This window comes from Mustelus asterias, unplaced genomic scaffold (assembly GCF_964213995.1).
Source record: "Mustelus asterias unplaced genomic scaffold, sMusAst1.hap1.1 HAP1_SCAFFOLD_589, whole genome shotgun sequence".
Lineage (NCBI taxonomy): Eukaryota > Metazoa > Chordata > Chondrichthyes > Carcharhiniformes > Triakidae > Mustelus > Mustelus asterias.
Window position 1 is genome coordinate 9,945 of NW_027590538.1, and position 24,535 is coordinate 34,479.

Consider the following 24,535-nt stretch of genomic DNA (forward strand, 5'->3'; position numbering starts at 1 on the left):
CCTATATCCCTTTGTTCCCCAGTGTAAGTTCCTTCTGTAACTCAATATTCCTAAGTGTGACTTCTCTCTCTATCCCTCTGTTCCCGAGTGTGTCTTTTCTCTATATCCGTCTATTCCGCAATGAGTCCTCTCTCTATCTCCCTCTGATCCCGTGTGTCACCTTTCAATATCCCTCTATTCCCCAGTTTACCTTCTCTCCATATCCATTTGTTTCCCAGTGTGCCCTCTCTCTGTAACTCTCAGTTGCCCAGTGTGCCTCCTCTAATCTCTGCTCACACCTCCCAATCCTCCTCCCACTACATTTTCCCACTGCTCCTGCCTACTCCCCTTCCCCAGCCAAAATCTTCCGTTACTCCGCACTACTTCCCTTCAATAGATCCGATTTGCGTTTGAATCTATGTACATAAGCAAATCTGAATAAACCAGTGCAGTTGGGTATGTGTCCTCTCTCTTTGTATGGACTGCTCAGAGTTTCTGTCCCACGACAATATCGCAGGTTGTCGATTTCTCTGATCCGTGGGAACTTCTGGCAAATCATAAGAACATAAGAAATAGGAGCAGGAGTAGGCCATCTAGCCCCTCGAGCCTGCCCCGCCATTCAACAAGATCATGGCTGATCTGAAGTGGATCAGTTCCACTTACCCGCCTGATCCCTATAACCCCTAATTCCCTTACCGATCAGGAATCCACCTATCCGTGATTTAAACATATTCAACGAGGTAGCCTCCACCACTTCAGTGGGCAGAGAATTCCAGAGATTCACCACCCTCTGAGAGAAGAAGTTCCTCCTCAACTCTGTCCTAAACTGACCCCCCCTTTATTTTGAGGCTGTGCCCTCTAGTTCTAGCTTCCTTTCTAAGTGGAAAGAATCTCTCTACCTCTACCCTATCCAGCCCCTTCATTATCTTATAGGTCTCTGTAAGATCCCCCCTCAGCCTTCTAAATTCCAACGAGTACAAACCCAATCTGCTCAGTCTCTCCTCATAATCAACACCCCTCATCTCTGCTATTAACCTGGTGAACCTTCTCTGCACTCCCTCCAAGGCCAATATATCCTTCCGCAAATAAGGGGACCAATACTGCACACAGTATTCCAGCTGCGGCCTCACCGATGCCCTGTACAGATGCAGCAAGACATCTCTGCTTTTATATTCTATCCCCCTCGCGATATAGGCCAACATCCCATCTGCCTTCTTGATCACCTGTCGCACCTGCAGACTGGGCGGCACGGTAGCACAGTGGTTAGCACTGCTGCTTCACAGCTCCAGGGTCCTGAGTTCGATTCCCGGCTCGGGTCACTGTCTGTGTGGAGTCTGCACATTCTCCTCGTGTCTGCGTGGGTTTCCTCCGGGTGCTCCGGTTTCCCCCCACAGTCCAAAGATGTGCGGGTTAGGTTGATTGGCCAGGTTAAAAATTGCCCCTTAGAGTCCTGGGATGCGTTGGTTAGAGGGATTAGCGGGTAAAATATGTGGGGGTAGGGCCTGGGTGGGATTGTGGTCGGTGCAGACTCGATGGGCCGAATGGCCTCCTTCTGCACTGTAGGGTTTCTATGTTTTGTCAGGGGGATAGAATATAAAAGCAGAGATGTCTTGCTGCGTCTGCATAGGGGAAACCATGCAGACGCTGCGACAACGGATGAATGAACACCGCTCGACAATCACCAGGCAAGACTGTTCTCTTCCTGTTGGGGAGCACTTCAGCGGTCACGGGCATTCGGCCTCTGATATTCGGGTAAGCGTTCTCCAAGGCGGCCTTCGCGACACACGACAGCGCAGAGTCGCTGAGCAGAAACTGATAGCCAAGTTCCGCACACACAAGGACGGCCTCAACCGGGATATTGGGTTCATGTCACAATATTTGTAACTCCCACAGTTGCCTGGACCTGCAGAGTTTCACTGGCTGTCTTGTCTGGAGACAATACACATCTTCTTAGCCTGTCTTGATGCTCTCTCCACTCCCATTGTTTTGTTTCTTAAAGACTGGATTAGTTGTAAGTATTCGCATTCCAACCATTATTCATGTAAATTGAGTCTGTGTCTTTATAAGCTCTGTTTGTGAACAGAATTCCCACTCACCTGAAGAAGGGGCTTAGAGCCTCGAAAGCTTGTGTGGCTTTTGCTACCAAATAAACCTGTTGGACTTTAACCTGGTGTTGTTAAACTTCTTACTGTGTTTACCCCAGTCCAACGCCGGCATCTCCACATCATTGCTGCGTCTGTACAGGGCGTTGGTGAGGCCGCAGCTGGAATACTGTGTGCAGTACTGGTCCCCTTATTCAGGAACTGTTTGTTTTTTTTTAATTACTGAGATTAAGCCTTTAAAATACATTTAATCAGAATTCGACTGCACTTGTGTTTGGACTGACCTTCCAAGCGTTGAGGGGCATTTCCGAGCTGTTTGAACTCTCTCGTGGATTATATTGTGTGGTAAGTTTCGTGAACCGGACGAGTTTCCACAGTCTCCCTGTCAATAACTGGTCCTGTACCGCAGATATTTTATTGAATTTCAACTCCACTATCTGCCACCGTGGGGATTCGAACCAGTGCTCTCCGAGCGTTATCCTTTACCTCTGCATTGCTCGCCCAGCGGCGATGCCACGGCGCCACCATCCTGTGGCTTTGTGCATTTCCAGTTCATTTCCCTTAAACTTGCCCGGCTGTTATTTCTATACTGTGCTCCAACATTTGGCTCAGCCGAGAAACTCATCGAAGCAAGGAGCCCTGAGAGTGCTGTGGGAAGAACTGCCGAGGTTTGGAGCGCTGCTTTGAAAAGAACAAAGAACAAAGAACAGTACAGCACAGGAAACAGGCCCTTCGGCCCTCCAAGCCTGTGCCGCTCCTTGGTCCAACTAGACCAATCGTTTGTATCCCTCCATTCCCAGGCTGCTCATGTGACTATCCAGGTAAGTCTTAAACGACGTCATCGTGCCTGCCTCCACCACCCTACTTGGCAGCGCATTCCAGGCCCCCACCACCCTCTGTGTAAAAAAACGTCCCTCTGATGTCTGAGTTATACCTCGCCCCTCTCAGCTTGAGCCCGTGACCCCTCGTGATCGTCACCTCCGACCTGGGAAAAAGCTTCCCACTGTTCACCCTATCTATACCCTTCATAATCTTGTACACCTCTATTAGATCTCCCCTCATTCTCCGTCTTTCCAGGGAGAACAACCCCAGTCTACCCAATCTCTCCTCATAGCTAAGACCCTCCATACCAGGCAACATCCTGGTAAACCTTCTCTGCACTCTCTCCAATGCCTCCACGTCCTTCTGGTAGTGCGCAAACCAGAACTGGACGCAGTACTCCAAATGTGGCCTAACCAGCGTTCTATACAGCTGCATCATCAGACTCCAGCTTTTATACTCTATACCCCGTCCTATAAAGGCAAGCATACCATATGCCTTCTTCACCACCTTCTCCACCTGTGTGAGAAGGGAAATCGCTGTGTCCTGTTGTCTTTTTGTTCAATCGTTTTATTTTGGAGTTAAACTAACCTCGATCCGGTGCACATCCGGATCTGTTGCGTGTAACCCAGTCAACTCAGTTTGGAGAGGAGTTCTGGGGGATTGGATCAGTAAGAAGTCTCACAACACCAGGTTAAAGTCCAACAGGTTTATCTGGTAGCAAATACCATAAGCTTTCGGGAGCGTTGCTCCTTCGTCAGATGGAGTGGATATCTGCTCTCAAACAGGGCACAGAGACACAAAATCAAGTTACAGAATACTGATTAGAACGTGAATCCCTACAGCCAGCCAGATCTTAAAGATACAGACAATGTGGGTGGAGGGAGCATTAAACACAGGTTAAAGAGATGTGTATTGTCTCCAGACAGAACAGCTAGTGAGATTCTGCAAGCCCAGGAGGCAAGCTGTGGGGTTACTGATAATGTGACATAAATCCAACATCCCGGTTTAGACCGTCCTCGTGTGTGCGGAACTTGGCTATCAGTTTCTGCTCAGCGACTCTGCGCTGTCGTGTGTCGTGAAGGCCGCCTTGGAGAACGCTTACCTGAAGATCCAAGGCTGAATGCCCGTGACTGCTGAAGTGCTCCCCCACAGGAAGAGAACAGTCTTGCCTGGTGATTGTCGAGCGGTGTTCATTCATCCGTTGTCGTAGCGTCTGCATGGTTTCCCCAATGTACCATGCCTCGGGACATCCTTTCCTGCAGCCTATCAGGTAGACAACGTTGGCCGAGTTGCAAGGGTAGGGACCGTGTACCTGGCGGATGGTGTTCTCACGTGAGATGATGGCATCCGTGTCGATGATCCGGCACGTCTTGCAGAGGTTGCTGTGGCAGGGTTGTGTGGTGTCGTGGTCACTGTTCTCCTGAAGGCTGGGTAGTTTGCTGCGGACAATGGTCTGTTTGAGGTTGCGCGGTTGTTTGAAGGCAAGAAGTGGGGGTGTGGGGATGGCCTTGGCGAGATGTTCGTCTTCATCAATGACACGTTGAAGGCTCCGGCGGAGATGCCGTAGCTTCTCCGCTCCGGGGAAGTACTGGACGACGAAGGGTACTCTGTCCACCGTGCCCCGTGTTTGTCTTCTGAGGAGGTCGGTGCGGGTTTTCGCTGTGGCGCGTCGGAACTGTCGATCGATGAGTCGAGCGCCATATCCTGTTCTTATGGCCCAGGAGATTCTGATCAACGGGATGAGAATCCCAGTGACAGACTAGATGCCAAGCGAGTGTCAACGTGTGTCTGGCGGGTTACACAGTGTGAGCATCAGTGTCGGAAACACTTGGAGCAGGAGTTTGTGCATTTACCAGATCTTATTCACTCCCTGTATCTATTTTGTCGTTACTGTGTGTGCGTGTGTGCTTTGTTTTTCTGTTTAAGTTTATATCTTAAAGATTCTCTTTGATCTTGGAGTCCTGCTGCTTATTTCCAGCCTCTCGTCACTGCCACACATTCTACGCTTCCAATGAGTGGGGAGGCATTGGCCCAGTGGTATTATCTATCCCTCGACTATTAGTCCAGAAATTCAATTAATATTCTGGGGATCCAGGTTCGAATCCCGCCACTGCAGAATTTGATTTAATTTTGAATTGCGGAGAGCGAAGAGCATTGTCGGGCAATACAGCAGGATATAGATAGGCTGGAAAATTGGGCGGAGAGGTGGCAGATGGAATTTAATCCGGATAAATGCGAAGTGATGCATTTTGGAAGAAATAATGTAGGGAGGAGTTATACAATAAATGGCAGAGTCATCAGGAGTATAGAAACACAGAGGGACCTGGGTGTGCAAGTCCACAAATCCTTGAAGGTGGCAACACAGGTGGAGAAGGTGGTGAAGAAGGCATATGGTATGCTTGCCTTTATAGGATGGGGTATAGAGTATAAAAGCTGGAGTCTGATGATGCAGCTGTATAGAACGCTGGTTAGGCCACATTTGGAGTACTGCGTCCAGTTCTGGTCGCCGCACTACCAGAAGGACGTGGAGGCGTTGGAGAGAGTGCAGAGAAGGTTTACCAGGATGTTGCCTGGTATGGAGGGTCTTAGCTATGAGGAGAGATTGGGTGGACTGGGGTTGTTCTCCTTGGAAAGACGGAGAATGAGGGGAGATCTAATAGAGGTGTACAAGATTATGAAGGGTAGAGATAGGGTGAACAGTGGGAAGCTTTTTCCCAGGTCGGAGGTGACGATCACAAGGGGTCACGGGCTCAAGCTGAGAGGGGCGAAGTATAACTCAGACATTAGAGGGACGTTTTTTACACAGAGGGTGGTGGGGGCCTGGAATGCGCTGCCAAGTAGGGTGGTGGAGGCAGGCACGCTGACATCGTTTAAGACTTACCTGGATAGTCACATGAGCAGCCTGGGAATGGAGGGATACAAACGATTGGTCTAGTTGGACCAAGGAACGGCACAGGCTTGGAGGGCTGAAGGGCCTGTTTCCTGTGCTGTACTGTTCTTTGTTCTTTGTTCTTTGAGTGAGATCTCCCAAAGCCAGTTGTGGACAAGTATCCGGATTCTCCTGTACTCCCCCAGCCCCGGGGACAGGACAGCCGGTCCGGGAGAGTTGAGCTCCCCAGTCCTGGTCACCTTGCAACCACCTTTCTGTAATCGCGAAAACATCAAACTCCTATGTTGCTCCCAACTCATCCATTTTGTTCCAAATGTTTCGAGAATTCAGACAAAGCACATTTAGCTTCGATTTTGTTTTGCACTTGCTCAATACTCTGGACTTGCTCTGAGTGGGATATTTTGGTTTCCTGTCCCGTTCTGTCACACTGTGAGAGCCACGTTCCCCCCTCACTACCCTGTGGCACCGTTCCCTCAGATTCCCCCCATTATTTAAACCTCCTATTATTGGAACCCGACCCCCCTCCCATTTAGAGCTCTTGTCTGAGTCCTTGGTGTAACATAATAGTCATGATGTGGAGATGCCGGCGTTGGACTGGGGTGAACACAGTAAGAAGTCTCACAACACCAGGTTAAAGTCCAACAGGTTTATTTGGGAGCTAATACCATTAGCTTTCGGAGCGCTGCCCCTTCGTCAGATGGAGTGGAAATCTGCTCTCAAACAGGGCACAGAGACACAAAATCAAGTTACAGAATACTGATTAGAATGCAAATCCTACAGCCAGCCAGATCTTAAAGATACAGACAATGTGGATCGAGGGAATTGATAGCTGTTCTGTCTGGAGACAATACACATCTCCTTAACCTGTGTTTAATGCTCCCTCCACCCACATTGTCTGTACCTTTAAGACCTGGCTGGCTGTAGGGATTCACATTCTAATTAGTATTCTGTAACTTGATTTTGTGTCTCTGTGCACTGTTTGAGAGCACATTTCCATGCCATCTGACGAAGGAGCAGTGCTCCGAAAGCTTGTGGTATTTGCTACCAAATAAACCCGTTGGACTTTAACCTGGTGTTGTGAGACTTTTTACTGTAATATAATAGAACGTAGAACAGTACAGCACAGAACAGGCCCTTCGGCCCACGATGTTGTGCCGAGCTTTATCTGAAACCAAGATCAAGCTATCCCACTCCCTATCATCCTGGGGTGCTCCATGTGCCTATCCAATAACCGCTGAAATGTTCCTAAAGCGTCTGACTCCACTATCACCGCAGGCAGTCCATTCCACACCCCAACCACTCTCTGGGTAAAGAATATATAATATATAATCTTCATATGATCTGTCCCTACCGATCATAGAATACCTACAAGTGCAGAAGGTGGCCATTTGGCCCATCGAGCCTGCACCGACAACAATCCCACCCAGGCCTTATCCAGGTAACTCCACGTATTTACACTACTGATCTAACCAACACCCCTTAACACAAAGGGGCAATTTAGAATGGCCAATCCACCTTACACATCTTTGGACATTAAGGGACAATTTAACATGGCCAATCCCCCTAGCCTACTCATCTTTGGACATTAAGGGACAATTTAACATGGCCAATCCCCCTAGCCTACTCATCTTTGGACATTAAGGGACAACTTATCATGGCCAATCCCCCTAGCCTACTCATCTTTGGACATTAAGGGACAACTTATCATGGCCAATCCCCCTAGCCTACTCATCTTTGGACATTAAGGGACAATTTAACATGGCCAATCCCCCTAGCCTACTCATCTTTGGACATTAAGGGACAATTTAACATGGCCAATCCCCCTAGCCTACTCATCTTTGGACATTAAAGGACAATTTCGAATGGTCAATCCACCTAACCTGCATATCTTTGGACTGTGGCAGGAAACCGGAGCACCCGGAGGAAACCCACGCAGACACGGGGAGAATGTGCAGACTCCGCACAGACGGTGACCCAAGCCGGGAATCGAACCCGGGTCCCTGGAACTGTGAGGCAGCAGCGCTAACCCACTGTGCCACCGTGCCATCCCCTCCCTGTAGTTTCCTGTTCAATACTCAGACAGATCACTCACCTGCACTCCGACATTTAGCTTTGACTTCCCAATTTTAAAAGCTACTGAGCACTCTCCCCCCACGCTTTAGTTTAAAGCCCTCTCTGCTTCCCTGGTTAGACAGTCTGCAGCAACACTGCTCTCAGCATGTACCAGATGTTAGGCTGTCCCAACGGTACAGTGCCCACTTTCCCCGGTTCTGATGCCAGTGTCCCACGCACCGTTACCCACTTCACCCACACCGGACTTTCAGCCACGTCTAGGTCTCTCTCATTCCATGCACACACTTTGTCAATTTGCGCCGAGCACAGGGAATAATCTAGAGATAATAAAGTTGGATGTTTCTGATCTTAACCTGAGAGCCAACCTCCTCAATCCACCGGCAGAGACACTCTTTTCTCATTCTACCCACATCGTTGGTGCCAGCACGGACCAGAACCACTGGATCCTTTCCAAAACCCAACCAAACTTCCTGCTCAGCACAGAGCAGATGCCAGAGCGCGCCAATCGGGCATACAACAACAACCCCAACACTGGGAAACACCAACAAACTCAACAACAACCCCAACATTAAGAAACACCAATAAATTGATCAAAACCCACAACATTCAGAAAGACCAACAAATCCAACAACAACCCCAACGTTCAGAATCACCAACCCGTTCAACAACAACCCCAGCGAAACAGCAACAAGTTCAGGAACACACCTAACATTGAGAAACAGCAACAAATTCAACAACAACCTCAACATTGAAAAACACCAACAAATTCAACAACAACCTCAACATTGAAAAACACCAACAAATTCAACAACAACCTCAACATTGAAAAACACCAACAGATTCAACAACAACCTCAACATTGAAAAACACCAACAAATACAACAACAACCTCAACATTGAAATACACCAACAAATACAACAACAACCTCAACATTGAAAAACACCAACAAATTCAACAACAACCTCAACATTGAGAAACACCAACAAATTCAACAACAACCATGACATTGAGAATCACCAACAAATTCAACAACAACCTCAACATTGAAAAACACCAACAAATTCAACAACAACCTCAACATTGAAAAACACCAACAAATTCAACAACAACCTCAACATTGAAAAACACCAACAAATTCAACAACAACCTCAACATTGAAAAACACCAACAAATTCAACAACAACCTCAGCATTGAAAATCACCAACAAATTCAACACCAACCTCAACATTGAAAAACACCAACAAATTCAACAACAACCTCAACATTGAAAAACACCAACAAATTCAACAACAACCTCAACATTGAAAAACACCAACAAATTCAACAACAATCCCAACATTCAAAAACACCAACAAATTCAACAACAGCAACATTGAAAAACACCAACAAATTCAACAACAACCTCAACATTCAAAAACGCCAACAAATTCAACAACAACCTCAACATTGAAAAACACCAACAAATTCAACAACAATCTCAACATTGTGAAACACCAACAAATTCAACAACGACCTCAGCACTGAAAACACCAACAAATTCAACAACAACCTCACCATTGAAACAAACACTAACAAAGTCAACAACAACCTGAACTTTGAAAAACACCAAAAAATTCAACAACCTCAATATTAAGAAACAGCAACAAATTCAACAAGAACCTCAACATTGAAAACACCAACAAATGCAACAACAACCTCAAGAATGAACACACTAAAAATTCAACAAGAACCTCAACATTGAAAACACCAACAAATTCAACAACAACCCCAACATTGAAAAACACCAACAAATTCAACAACAACCTCAACATTGAAAAACACCAACAGATTCAACAACAACCTCAACATTGAAAAACACCAACAGATTCAACAACAACCTCAACATTGAAAAACACCAACAAATACAACAACAACCTCAACATTGAAAAACACCAACAAATTCAACAACAACCTCAAGATTGGTAAACAAGTTCAAAAACAACCTCAACATTGAAAAACACCAACAAATTCAACAACAACCTCAACATTGAAAAACACCAACAAATTCAACAACAACCTCAACATTGAAAAACACCAACAGATTCAACAACAACCTCAACATTGAAAAACACCAACAAATACAACAACAACCTCAACATTGAAAAACACCAACAAATTCAACAACAACCTCAACATTGAGAAACACCAACAAATTCAACAACAACCATGACATTGAGAATCACCAACAAATTCAACAACAACCTCAACATTGAAAAACACCAACAAATTCAACAACAACCTCAACATTGAAAAACACCAACAAATTCGATGACAACCTCAGCATTGAAAACACGAACAAACTCAAAAACAATCTCGACATTGAGAAACACCAAGGAATTAAACTGAAAACTCAACAGGCAGGCGGACGAAGGCAAACAGGTAAAGAATCAGGGAGGGAAAAACAGTGAGCGAGTTTGACAGAGAGAAACAGAGACTGAGAGATTGTGAGAGAATTCGAGAGAGCTGGAGAAAGAGAGAGGTGAAGAGAGAGGGACAGAGTTTGAAAGGGAAACAGATTTAGAGGGTGAGGCAAAGACAGAAAGATGGTTTGAGAGAGAGATAGCGAGGGAGAGAGAGAGAGTTTCAGAGGGAGGGAGGTAGTTTGAGAGAGGGCAGAGAGAGTTTCAGGGGCAGAGAGGTATAAAGAGGGACAGCGAGAGAGATTTTTATCTCAGGGGAAGTGTCATTGTGAAAACAGGAATGCAGAGGCAGAAATGTGGGAAGAAGGTCTCGACACTAACATCAAGTTAAAAAATTGAGCTGCATCTCAGAGAGAGAGAGACAGAGTGAGAGAGAGAGAAACAGGGAGAGAGAGACAGAAAGAGAGGCAGAGAGAGAAACAGGGAGAGAGAGACAGAAAGAGAGGCAGAGAGAGAGAGAAACAGGGAGAGAGAGAGACAGAAAGAGAGGCAGAGAGAGAGGCAGACAGAGAGAGAGAGAGACAGAGAGAGAGAGAGATTGAGACTGAGAGATTGGTGCCCAGGGAGTCAGTACAACCAGTCTCTCACACTGATCTCAGGGGAAGGGGCATTGCGAAAGGAACAAACCGTCACAAAGAGTTTGGAGGAAGTTTTGGTCAAATGTGCAAGATTGAGGAAAGACTGAAACTCATCAGAGAGCGAGAGAATTAGACAGGAGCAGAACAGAGAGAGAGAGAGAGAGAGAGAAACAGAGAGAGGAATCACTGGACAAAACCAGGGAGCCAGATGGTGACGATATCAAAATGAAAAACGTGAGAAAGAACAGGACAGCACCCAGTGGAGGTAGGTACCAGTCTATAATCGCGGGAAAGAGAGGGAGAGGGAGACACACTGAGTGAGTGAGAGAGAGGGGGAGAGATAGATAAACAGAGAGACAGACAGAGAGATAGAGAGAAAAAGGCTCTACCTGTCCAGGGAGTGTTTGATGGGGGAGAGTGGAGAGGGAGCTTTACTCTGTATCTAACCCCGTGCTGTACCTGTCCTGGGAGTGTTTGATGGGGGACAGTGTAGAGGGAGCTTTACTCTGTATCTAACCCCGTGCTGTACCTGTCCTGGGAGTGTTTGATGGGGTCAGTTTAGAGAGACCTTTACTCTGCATCTAACCCCGTGCTGTACCAGTCCTGGGAATGTTTGATGGGGACAGGGTAGAGGGAGCTTTACTCTGTATCTAACCCCGTGCTGTACCTGTCCTGGGAGTGTTTGATGGGGTCAGTTTAGAGGGAGCTTTACTCTGTGTCTAACCCCGTGCTGTACCTGTCCTGAGAGTGTTTGATGGGGGACAGTGTAGAGGGAGTTTTACTCTGTATCTAACCCCGTGCTGTACCTGTCCTGGGAGTGTTTGATGGGGAACAGTGTAGAGGGAGCTTTACTCTGTATCTAACCCCGTGCTGTACCTGTCCTGGGAGTGTTTGACGGGGGACAGTGTAGAGGGAGCTTTACTCTGTATCTAACCCCGTGCTGTACCTGTCCTGGGAGTGTTTGATGGGGGACAGTGTCGAGGGAGCTTTACTCTGTATCTAACCCCGTGCTGTACCTGTCCTGGGAGTGTTTGACGGGGGAGAGTGTAGAGGGAGCTTTACTCTGTATCTAACCCCGTGCTGTACCTGTCCTGGGAGTGTTTGATGGGGGACAGTGTAAAGGGAGCTTTACTCTGTATCTAACCCCGTGCTGTACCTGTCCTGGGAGTGTTTGATGGGGGACAGTGTCGAGGGAGCTTTACTCTGTATCTAACCCCGTGCTGTACCTGTCCTGGGAGTGTTTGACGGGGGAGAGTGTAGAGGGAGCTTTACTCTGTATCTAACCCCGTGCTGTACCTGTCCTGGGAGTGTTTGATGGGGGACAGTGTAAAGGGAGCTTTACTCTGTATCTAACCCCGTGCTGTACCTGTCCTGGGAGTGTTTGATGGGGACAGTGTAGAGGGAGCTTTACTCTGTATCTAACCCCGTGCTGTACCTGTCCTGGGAGTGTTTGATGGGGACAGTGTAGAGGGAGCTTTACTCTGTATCTAACCCCGTGCTGTACCTGTCCTGGGAGTGTTTGATGGGGACAGTGTAGAGGGAGCTTTACTCTGTATCTAACCCCGTGCTGTACCTGTCCTGGGAGTGTTTGATGGGGACAGTGTAGAGGGAGCTTTACTCTGTATCTAACCCCGTGCTGTACCTGTCCTGGGAGTGTTTGACGGGGGAGAGTGGAGAGGGAGATTACTCTGTATCTAACACTCACATATTGTTTGGTTCGTGTTGAATTGTTCTAGATGACTCTGAGTTAAACTACTCGGAGCTGAATTTCGCTGCAGCCTCTCAGAACTCTACGATCCGCACATCAGGTCAGTTACGGACATCCTGTGTCTGTCTTAAGGTCCAGATGTGTCTCACATCTGCTCCACTTTAGTCACATCTCAGTTGCGTTGTCCTTGATGCTGTCGGTCTGTTTTGATTCTTTCATTTTCCTGTTCAGTTTCACTTTAGTCAATATCACATCTGTTTCACCTCAGTTTTGTGTCTGTTACATCTCAATTACTGCTCGGTTTCCCCTCAGTTACACCTCGTCTCTGCTCGTTACACCTACGTTATGTGTCTGTTACACCTTACCAACACGCCTGTTACATCTTAATTACATGCCTGTTACACCTTGGTTACATGTTTGTTCCACCTTATTTCTGTGTGTGTTGCACCTACTTCACATGTGCATTCCACCTAGTTACGTGTCTATTACATCTTAGCTACATGTCTTTTACACCTTAGATGTGTGCCTGTTACACCTTAGTTACACGACTATGACGCCTTCGTGACACATCTGTTGCACATTAATTACATATCTGTTACAACTTAGTTACGTGTCTATTACACCTTAGTTATGCGTCTGTTACTCATTAGTTACATGTCTCTTACACCTTACATCCGTGTCTGTTACACCTCAGCTACACATCTGTTACACTTTAGTTACACATCTGTTACACTTTAGTTATGTATCTGTTACATCTCAGTTACACATCTGTTACATTTTAGTTACACATCTGTTGCACTTTAGTTGTGTATCTGTTACATCTCAGTTACACATCTGTTACATTTTAGTTACACATCTGTTACATTTTAGTTACACATCTGTTACACTTTAGTTGTGTATCTGTTACATCTCAGTTACACATCTGTTACATTTTAGTTACACATCTGTTACATTTTAGTTACACATCTGTTACACTTTAGTTGTGTATCTGTTACATCTCAGTTACACATCTGTTACATTTTAGTTACACATCTGTTACACTTTAGTTATGTATCTGTTACATCTCAGTTACACATCTGTTACCTTTTAGTTACACATCTGTTGCACTTTAGTTGTGTATCTGTTACATCTCAGTTACACATCTGTTACATTTTAGTTACACATCTGATGCACTTTAGTTATGTATCTGTTACATCTCAGTTACACATCTGTTACATTTTAGTTACACATCTGTTGCACTTTAGTTGTGTATCTGTTACATCTCAGTTACACATCTGTTACATTTTAGTTGTGTATTTGTTACATCTCAGTTACACATCTGTTACATTTTAGTTACACATCTGTTGCACTTTAGTTGTGTATCTGTTACATCTCAGTTACACATCTGTTACATTTTAGTTACACATCTGTTACATTTTAGTTACACATCTGTTACATTTTAGTTACACATCTGTTGCACTTTAGTTGTGTATCTGTTACATCTCAGTTACACATCTGTTACATTTTAGTTGTGTATTTGTTACATCTCAGTTACACATCTGTTACACTTTAGTTGTGTATTTGTTACATCTCAGTTACACATCTGTTACATTTTAGTTACACATCTGTTACACTTTAGTTGTGTATCTGTTACATCTCAGTTACACATCTGTTACATTTTAGTTACACATCTGTTACACTTTAGTTGTGTATCTGTTACATCTCAGTTACACATCTGTTACATTTTAGTTGTGTATTTGTTACATCTCAGTTACACATCTGTTACACTTTAGTTGTGTATTTGTTACATCTCAGTTACACATCTGTTACATTTTAGTTACACATCTGTTGCACTTTAGTTGTGTATCTGTTACATCTCAGTTACACATCTGTTACATTTTAGTTACACATCTGTTACATTTTAGTTACACATCTGTTACATTTTAGTTACACATCTGTTGCACTTTAGTTGTGTATCTGTTACATCTCAGTTACACATCTGTTACATTTTAGTTACACATCTGATGCACTTTAGTTATGTATCTGTTACATCTCAGTTACACATCTGTTACATTTTAGTTACACATCTGTTGCACTTTAGTTGTGTATCTGTTACATCTCAGTTACACATCTGTTACACTTTAGTTGTGTATTTGTTACATCTCAGTTACACATCTGTTACATTTTAGTTACACATCTGTTGCACTTTAGTTGTGTATCTGTTACATCTCAGTTACACATCTGTTACATTTTAGTTACACATCTGTTACATTTTAGTTACACATCTGTTACATTTTAGTTACACATCTGTTGCACTTTAGTTGTGTATCTGTTACATCTCAGTTACACATCTGTTACATTTTAGTTGTGTATTTGTTACATCTCAGTTACACATCTGTTACACTTTAGTTGTGTATTTGTTACATCTCAGTTACACATCTGTTACATTTTAGTTACACATCTGTTACACTTTAGTTGTGTATCTGTTACATCTCAGTTACACATCTGTTACATTTTAGTTACACATCTGTTACACTTTAGTTGTGTATCTGTTACATCTCAGTTACACATCTGTTACATTTTAGTTGTGTATTTGTTACATCTCAGTTACACATCTGTTACACTTTAGTTGTGTATTTGTTACATCTCAGTTACACATCTGTTACATTTTAGTTACACATCTGTTGCACTTTAGTTGTGTATCTGTTACATCTCAGTTACACATCTGTTACATTTTAGTTACACATCTGTTACATTTTAGTTACACATCTGTTACATTTTAGTTACACATCTGTTGCACTTTAGTTGTGTATCTGTTACATCTCAGTTACACATCTGTTACATTTTAGTTACACATCTGTTACACTTTAGTTGTGTATCTGTTACATCTCAGTTACACATCTGTTACATTTTAGTTACACATCTGTTGCACTTTAGTTGTGTATCTGTTACATCTCAGTTACACATCTGTTACATTTTAGTTACACATCTGTTACATTTTAGTTACACATCTGTTACATTTTAGTTACACATCTGTTACACTTTAGTTATGTATCTGTTACATCTCAGTTACACATCTGTTACATTTTAGTTACACATCTGTTACATTTTAGTTACACATCTGTTGCACTTTAGTTGTGTATCTGTTACATCTCAGTTACACATCTGTTACATTTTAGTTACACATCTGTTGCACTTTAGTTGTGTATCTGTTACATCTCAATTACACATCTGTTACATTTTAGTTACACATCTGTTACATTTTAGTTACACATCTGTTACATTTTAGTTACACATCTGTTACACTTTAGTTATGTATCTGTTACATCTCAGTTACACATCTGTTACATTTTAGTTACACATCTGTTACATTTTAGTTACACATCTGTTGCACTTTAGTTGTGTATCTGTTACATCTCAGTTACACATCTGTTACATTTTAGTTACACATCTGTTACATTTTAGTTACACATCTGTTGCACTTTAGTTGTGTATCTGTTACATCTCAGTTACACATCTGTTACATTTTAGTTACACATCTGTTACATTTTAGTTACACATCTGTTACACTTTAGTTATGTATCTGTTACATCTCAGTTACACATCTGTTACATTTTAGTTACACATCTGTTACATTTTAGTTACACATCTGTTACATTTTAGTTACACATCTGTTACACTTTAGTTATGTATCTGTTACATCTCAGTTACACATCTGTTACATTTTAGTTACACATCTGTTACACTTTAGTTGTGTATCTGTTACATCTCAGTTACACATCTGTTACATTTTAGTTATGATGTGGAGATGCCGGCGTTGGACTGGGGTAAACACAGTAAGAAGTTTAACAACACCAGGTTAAAGTCCAACAGGTTTATTTGGTAGCAAAAGCCACACAAGCTTTCGAGGCTCTGAGCCCCTTCTTCAGGTGAGTGAAGAAGGGGCTCAGTTACACATCTGTTACATTTTAGTTACACATCTGTTACATTTTAGTTACACATCTGTTACATTTTAGTTACACATCTGTTGCACTTTAGTTGTGTATCTGTTACATCTCAGTTACACATCTGTTACATTTTAGTTACACATCTGTTACACTTTAGTTGTGTATCTGTTACATCTCAGTTACACATCTGTTACATTTTAGTTACACATCTGTTACATTTTAGTTACACATCTGTTACACTTTAGTTATGTATCTGTTACATCTCAGTTACACATCTGTTACATTTTAGTTACACATCTGTTGCACTTTAGTTGTGTATCTGTTACATCTCAGTTACACATCTGTTACATTTTAGTTACACATCTGTTGCACTTTAGTTATGTATCTGTTACATCTCAGTTACACATCTGTTACATTTTAGTTACACATCTGTTGCACTTTAGTTGTGTATCTGTTACATCTCAGTTACACATCTGTTACATTTTAGTTGTGTATTTGTTACATCTCAGTTACACATCTGTTACACTTTAGTTGTGTATTTGTTACATCTCAGTTACACATCTGTTACACTTTAGTTGTGTATTTGTTACATCTCAGTTACACATCTGTTACATTTTAGTTACACATCTGTTGCACTTTAGTTGTGTATCTGTTACATCTCAGTTACACATCTGTTACATTTTAGTTACACATCTGTTACATTTTAGTTACACATCTGTTACATTTTAGTTACACATCTGTTGCACTTTAGTTGTGTATCTGTTACATCTCAGTTACACATCTGTTACATTTTAGTTGTGTATTTGTTACATCTCAGTTACACATCTGTTACACTTTAGTTGTGTATTTGTTACATCTCAGTTACACATCTGTTACACTTTAGTTGTGTATTTGTTACATCTCAGTTACACATCTGTTACATTTTAGTTACACATCTGTTGCACTTTAGTTGTGTATCTGTTACATCTCAGTTACACATCTGTTACATTTTAGTTACACATCTGTTACATTTTAGTTACACATCTGTTACATTTTAGTTACACATCTGTTGCACTTTAGTTGTGTATCTGTTACATCTCAGTTACACATCTGTTACATTTTAGTTACACATCTGTTACATTTTAGTTACACATCTGTTACATTTTAGTTACACATCTGTTGCACTTTAGTTGTGTATCTGTTACATCTCAGTTACACATCTGTTACATTTTAGTTACACATCTGTTACATTTTAGTTACACATCTGTTGCACTTTAGTTATGTATCTGTTACATCTCAGTTACACATCTGTTACATCTCAGTTACACATCTGTTACATCTCAGTTACACATCTGTTACATCTCAGTTACACATCTGTTACATCTCAGTTACACATCTGTTACATTTTAGTTACACATCTGTTACACTTTAGTTATGTATCTGTTACATCTCAGTTACACATCTGTTACATTTTAGTTACACATCTGTTACACTTTAGTGACACGGCTATTGCAACTTAGTTACATGTCTGTTGCACCTCAGTTACCTGTCTGTTACATCTTAGCTCCGCATCTGTTACACCTTAGTTACACTTCTGTTACACTTTAGTTGCATGCCTGTTACACTTCCATTACAAATCGAATTTCCTCTTTCCCACACAATTCAATGACACACCCCTTCCCCGTCAGTTACATCTCAGCAACGTGTCCGTCACATTGTAGTTACGTCCCAGTTAAGTGTGATTCCAGTACCTGTTAGATTTCAGCGGTGAGTCTACTTTTGCCTGAGTTTTGTCTGTGTTACACCTCGATGATAGCTACCTTACACCCCCAGCGCACATCCGATGTATATTAGCTTCGTGTCCACGGGAACTCAGCTGGGTGACCTTTGCATCAAAGCTACGTGCTGGTTACAGCTCAGTTTCCAAGTATGCTTGTTATATGTTAGACTGGATGTGGGGGAAAGTTAAAGCTTTACTAAGAGGCAGTTCCGTGCTAAGTGTGCGTTGCTGGGGAAGGAAGGGTTCGCGATGCATCGGGTTACGTTGCGGTTACGTCTCAGTGTGTGTGTGTGTGTGGGGCTGATTCTCAGGGGGGTGTGTGTGCGTCGAGGCTGTGTTGTTGTCCTCTGGGTCACCCTCCGTCACACGTACTTCCCAGAGACCCTTCGCGTCCCTCGCACCGTCTCACGCTCTCTCTCCCTCCGTCTCTCACAGCGAAACCGGAGACAACTTACGCTCAAATCGCAGTCAGATCGCAGAGCGCCCAACGGAACCCAGGGTCAGAGGTCACCCCGGGCAAAGGTCAGTCACACTTGGGGTCAGAGGTCACGGTGGTTCAGGGCAATCCAACAAGGAGCATTGGGGGTGGAGGGGGGAGGATTTTCTCAATTCACAAGATGGGCTAAATTCTCTCTGATACCCTCCCGATCTCTGTAACCTCCTCCAGCCCCCTACACCCCTCCCTATCTCTGTAACCTCCTCCAGCCCCCTACACCCCTCCCTATCTCTGTAACCTCCTCCAGCCCCCTACACCCCTCCCTATCTCTGTAACATCCTCCAGCCCCTACACCCCTCCCTATCTCTGTAACATCCTCCAGCCCCTACACCCCTCCTATCTCTGTAACTCCTCAAGCCCCTACACACCTCCCTATCTCTGTAACCTCCTCCAGCCCCTACACCCCCTCCCGATCTCTGTAACCTCCTCCAGCCCCTACACCCCTCCCTATCTCTGTAACCTCCTCCAGTCCCTGCACCCCTCCCTATCTCTGTAACCTCCTCCAGCCCCTACACCCCTCCCTATCTCTGTAACCTCCTCCAGCCCCTACACCCCCTCCCTATCTCTGTAACCTCCTCCCTCCCCTACACCCCTCCCTATCTCTGCGACCTCCTCCAGACCCCTACACCCCTCCCTATCTCTGTAACATCCTCCAGCCCCCTACACCCCCTCCCTGTCTCTGTAACCTCCTTCAGCCCCTACACCCCCTCCCTATCTCTGTAACCTCCTCCAGCCCCCTACACCCCCTCCCGATCTCTGTAACCTCCTCCAGCCCCCTACACCCCCTCCCTATCTCTGTAACCTCCTCCAGCCCCCTACACCGCTCCCTATCTCTGTAACCTCCTCCAGCCCCTACACACCTCCCTATCTCTGTAACCTCCTTCAGCCCCTACACCCCCTCCCTATCTCTGTCACCTCCTCCAGCCCCCTACACCCCCTCCCTATCTCTGTAACCTCCTCCAGCCCCCTACACCCCCTCCCTATCTCTGTAACCTCCTCCAGCCCCCTACACCCCCTCCCTATCTCTGTAACCTCCTCCAGCCCCCTACACCCCTCCCTATCTCTGTAACCTCCTCCAGCCCCCTACACCCCCTCCCTATCTCTGTAACCTCCTCCAGCCCCTACACCGCTCCCTATCTCTGTAACCTCCTCCAGCCCCCTACACCCCCTCCCTATCTCTGTAACCCCCTCCAGCCCCCTACACCCCCTCCCTATCTCTGTAACCTCCTCCAGCCCCTACACCCCTCCCTATCTCTGTAACCTCCTCCAGCCCCTACATCCCTCCCTATCTCTGCGACCTCCTCCAGCCCCCTACACCCCCTCCCTACCTCTGTAACCTCCTCCAGCCCCCTACACCCCTCCCTATCTCTGTAACCTCCTCCAGCACCTACACCCCTCCCTATCTCTGTAACATCCTCCAGCCCCTACACCCCTCCCTATCTCTGTAACATCCTCCAGCCCCGACACCCCTCCTATCTCTGTAACTCCTCAAGCCCCTACACCCCCTCCCTATCTCTGTAACCTCCTCCAGCCCCTACACCCCTCCCTATCTCTGTAACCTCCTCCAGTCCCTGCACCCCTCCCTATCTCTGTAACCTCCTCCAGCCCCTACACCCCTCCCTATCTCTGTAATCTCCTCCAGCCCCTACACCCCTCCCGATCTCTGTAACCTCCTCCAGCCCCCACATCCCTCCCTATCTCTGTGACCTCCTCCAGACCCCTACACCCCTCCCTATCTCTGTAACATCCTCCAGCCCCCTACACCCCTCCCTATCTCTGTAACCTCCTCCAGCCCCCTACACCCCTCCCTATCTCTGTAACATCCTCCAGCCCCCTACACCTCCTCCCTATCTCTGTAACCTCCTCCAGCCCCCTACACCCCTCCCTATCTCTGTAACCTCCTTCAGCCCCTACACCCCCTCCCTATCTCTGTAACCTCCTCCAGCCCCCTACACCCCTTCCCTATCTCTGTAACCTCCTCCAGCCCCGACATCCCTCCCTATCCCTGGAACCACCTCCAGCCCCTACACCCCTCCCTATCTCTGTAACCTCCTCCAGCCCCTACACCCCTCCCTATCTCTGTAACCTCCTCCAGCCCCTACACCCCTCCCTATCTCTGTAACCTCCTCCAGCCCCTACACCCCTCCCTATCTCTGTAACCTCCTCCAGCCCCTACACCCCTCCCTATCTCTGTAACCTCCTCCAGTCCCCTACACCCCTCCCTGTCTCTGTAACCTCCTCGAGCCCCTAAACACCTCCCTATCTGTAGCCTCCTCCAGTTCTAACACCCCCCGCTATATCTGTAACCTCCTGCAGCAGCCAAACCCCTTCCTGGCTCTCTAACATCCTCCAACCCCTACACATTATCCCGATCTCTGTAACAGCCTCCAGCCGCTGCACTCCTCCCTATCTATGTTGCCTCCTCCAGCCCATTCACGCGTACCTACCTCTGTAAAGACCTCCACCCCTTCGCCCCTTCCTATATCTATAACTTCCTCCAGAACACTAACCCTCCCTCTTTCTGCAAACCCGCCAGCACCCCACCATATTCCTTATCTCTGTCATCTCCTCCAGCCTGTACATCCCTCCGATTTCCGTACCCTCCCCAAGCCCATACACCCCTCCCCATCTCTGTAACCTCCTCCAGCCCCCTACACCCCTCCCCATCTCTGTAACCTCCTCCAGCCCCCTACACCCCTCCCTATCCCTGTAAGCTCCTCCAGCCCCCTACACCCCTCCCTATCTCCGTAACCCCCTCCAGCCCCCTACACCCCTCCCTATCTCTGTATCCTCCTCCTGCCCCCCACACCACTTCCTATCTCTGTAATCTCCTTCAGTTTTGTACACCCCTCCCTACCTCTGTACAATGCTCCAGCTCTTACTCACCTCCCTATCTCTGAAACTACCTCCAGCCCCTACACCCTCCCTATCGCTGTAACCTCCTCCATCTCCACAACACTCCCTATCTCTGTAACATCCTCCAGCCCCCTACACCCCTCCCTATCTCTGTAACCTCCTCCAGTCCCCTACACCCCTCCCCATCTCTGTAACCTCCTCCAGTCCCCTACACCCCTCCCTATCTCTGTAACCTCCTCCAGCCCCTACACCCCTCCCTATCTCTGTAACCTCCTCCAGCCCCCTACACCCCTCCCTATCTCTGTAACCTCCTCCAGCCCCTACACCCCTCCCTATCGCTGTAACATCCTCCAGCCCCTACACCCCTCCCTATCTCTGTAACATCCTCCAGCCCCTACACCCCTCCTATCTCTGTAACTCCTCAAGACCCTACACCCCCTCCCTATCTCTGTAACCTCCTCCAGCCCCTACACCCCTCCCTATCTCTGTAACCTCCTCCAGTCCCTGCACCCCTCCCTATCTCTGTAACCTCCTCCAGCCCCTACACCCCTCCCTATCTCTGTAACCTCCTCCAGCCCCTACACCCCTCCCTATCTCTGTAACCTCCTCCAGCCCCTACACCCCTCCCTATCTCTGCGACCTCCTCCAGACCCCTACACCCCTCCCTATCTCTGTAACATCCTCCAGCCCCCTACACCCCTCCCTATCTCTGTAACCTCCTCCAGCCCCGACACCCTCTCCCTATCTCTGTAACCTCCTCCAGCCCCCTACACCCCTCCCTATCTCAGTAATCTCCTCCAGCCCCTACACCCCTCCTATCTCTGTAACCTCCTCCAGCCCCCTACACCCCTCCCTATCTCTGTAACCTCCTCCAGCCCCTACACCCCTCCCTATCTCTGTAACCTCCTCCAGCCCCCTACACCCCCTCCCTATCTCTGTAACCTCCTCCAGCCCCCTACACCCCTCCCTATCTCTGTAACCTCCTCCAGCCCCTACACCCCTCCCTATCTCTGTAACCTCCTCCAGCCCCCTACACCCCCTCCCTATCTCTGTAACATCCTCCAGCCCCCTACACCCCTCCCTATCTCTGTAACCTCCTTCAGCCCCCTACACCGCTCCCTATCTCTGTAACCTCCTCCAGCCCCTACACCCCTCCCTATCTCTGTAACCGCTTCCAGCCCCTACACCCCCTCCCTATCTCTGTAACCCCCTCCAGCCCCTACACCCCCTCCCTATCTCTGTAACCTCCTCCAGCCCCTACACCCTCTCCCTATCTCTGTAACCCCCTCCAGCCCCTACACCCCCTCCCTATCTCTGTAACCTCCTCCAGCCCCTACACCCCCTCCCTATCTCTGTAACCCCCTCCAGCCCCTACACCCCCTCCCTATCTCTGTAACCTCCTCCAGCCCCCTACACCCCTCCCTATCTCTGTAACCTCCTCCAGCCCCCTACACCTCTCCCTATCTCTGTAACCTCCTCCACCCCCTACACCCCTCCCTATCTCTGTAACCTCCTCCAGCCCCTACACCCCTCCCTATCTCTGTAACCTCCTCCAGCCCCTACACCCCTCCCTATCTCTGTAACCTCCTCCAGCCCCCTACACCCCTCCCTATCTCTGTAACCTCCTCCAGCCCCTACACCCCTCCCTATCTCTGTAACCTCCTCCAGCCCCACACCCCTCCCTATCTCTGTAACCTCCTCCAGCCCCCTACACCCCTCCCTATCTCTGTAACCTCCTCCAGCCCCTACACCCCCTCCCTATCTCTGTAACCTCCTCCAGCCCCTACACCCCTCCCTATCTCTGTAACCTCCTCCAGCCCCTACACCCCTCCCTATCTCTGTAACCTCCTCCAGCCCCCGACACCCCTCCCTATCTCTGTAATCTCCTCCAGCCCCTACACCCCTCCCTATCTCTGTAACCTCCTCCAGTCCCCTACACCCCTCCCTGTCTCTGTAACCTCCTCGAGCCCCTAAACACCTCCCTATCTGTAGCCTCCTCCAGTTCTAACACCCCCCGCTATATCTGTAACCTCCTGCAGCAGCCAAACCCCTTCCTGGCTCTCTAACATCCTCCAACCCCTACACATTATCCCGATCTCTGTAACAGCCTCCAGCCGCTGCACTCCTCCCTATCTATGTTGCCTCCTCCAGCCCATTCACGCGTACCTACCTCTGTAAAGACCTCCACCCCTTCGCCCCTTCCTATATCTATAACTTCCTCCAGAACACTAACCCTCCCTCTTTCTGCAAACCCGCCAGCACCCCACCATATTCCTTATCTCTGTCATCTCCTCCAGCCTGTACATCCCTCCGATTTCCGTACCCTCCCCAAGCCCATACACCCCTCCCCATCTCTATAACCTCCTCCAGCCCCCTACACCCCTCCCTATCCCTGTAACCTCCTCCAGCCCCCTACACCCCTCCCTATCCCTGTAAGCTCCTCCAGCCCCCTTCAAGCCCTCCCTATCTCTGTATCCTCCTCCTGCCCCCCACACCACTTCCTATCTCTGTAATCTCCTTCAGTTTTCTACACCCCTCCCTACCTCTGTACAATGCTCCAGCTCTTACTCACCTCCCTATCTCTGAAACTACCTCCAGCCCCTACACCCTCCCTATCGCTGTAACCTCCTCCATCTCCACAACACTCCCTATCTCTGTAACATCCTCCAGCCCCCTACACCCCTCCCTATCTCTGTAACCTCCTCCAGCCCCCTACACCCCTCCCTATCTCTGTAACCTCCTCCAGTCCCCTACACCCCTCCCTATCTCTGTAACCTCCTCCAGCCCCTACACCCCTCCCTATCTCTGTAACCTCCTCCAGTCCCCTACACCCCTCCTTATCTCTGTAACCTCCTCCAGCCCCTACACCCCTCCCTATCTCTGTA

The 24,535-nt window shown here is 46.9% G+C and overlaps 1 protein-coding gene across 1 annotated transcript in view; it reads left to right on the forward strand.

The window, feature by feature from the left end:
- Nucleotides 1-4,041: 4,041 nt before the first annotated feature.
- Nucleotides 4,042-24,535, forward strand: part of LOC144487099 (C-type lectin domain family 4 member E-like) — a 31,422-nt gene continuing 10,928 nt past the window's right edge. Inside the window, exons 1-2 of the mRNA XM_078205161.1 lie at nt 4,042-4,173; nt 18,734-18,820. Coding sequence (XP_078061287.1) covers nt 4,140-4,173; nt 18,734-18,820 — 121 coding nt within the window. The 5' untranslated portion in view covers nt 4,042-4,139. The remainder of the gene's footprint in view (nt 4,174-18,733; nt 18,821-24,535) is intronic.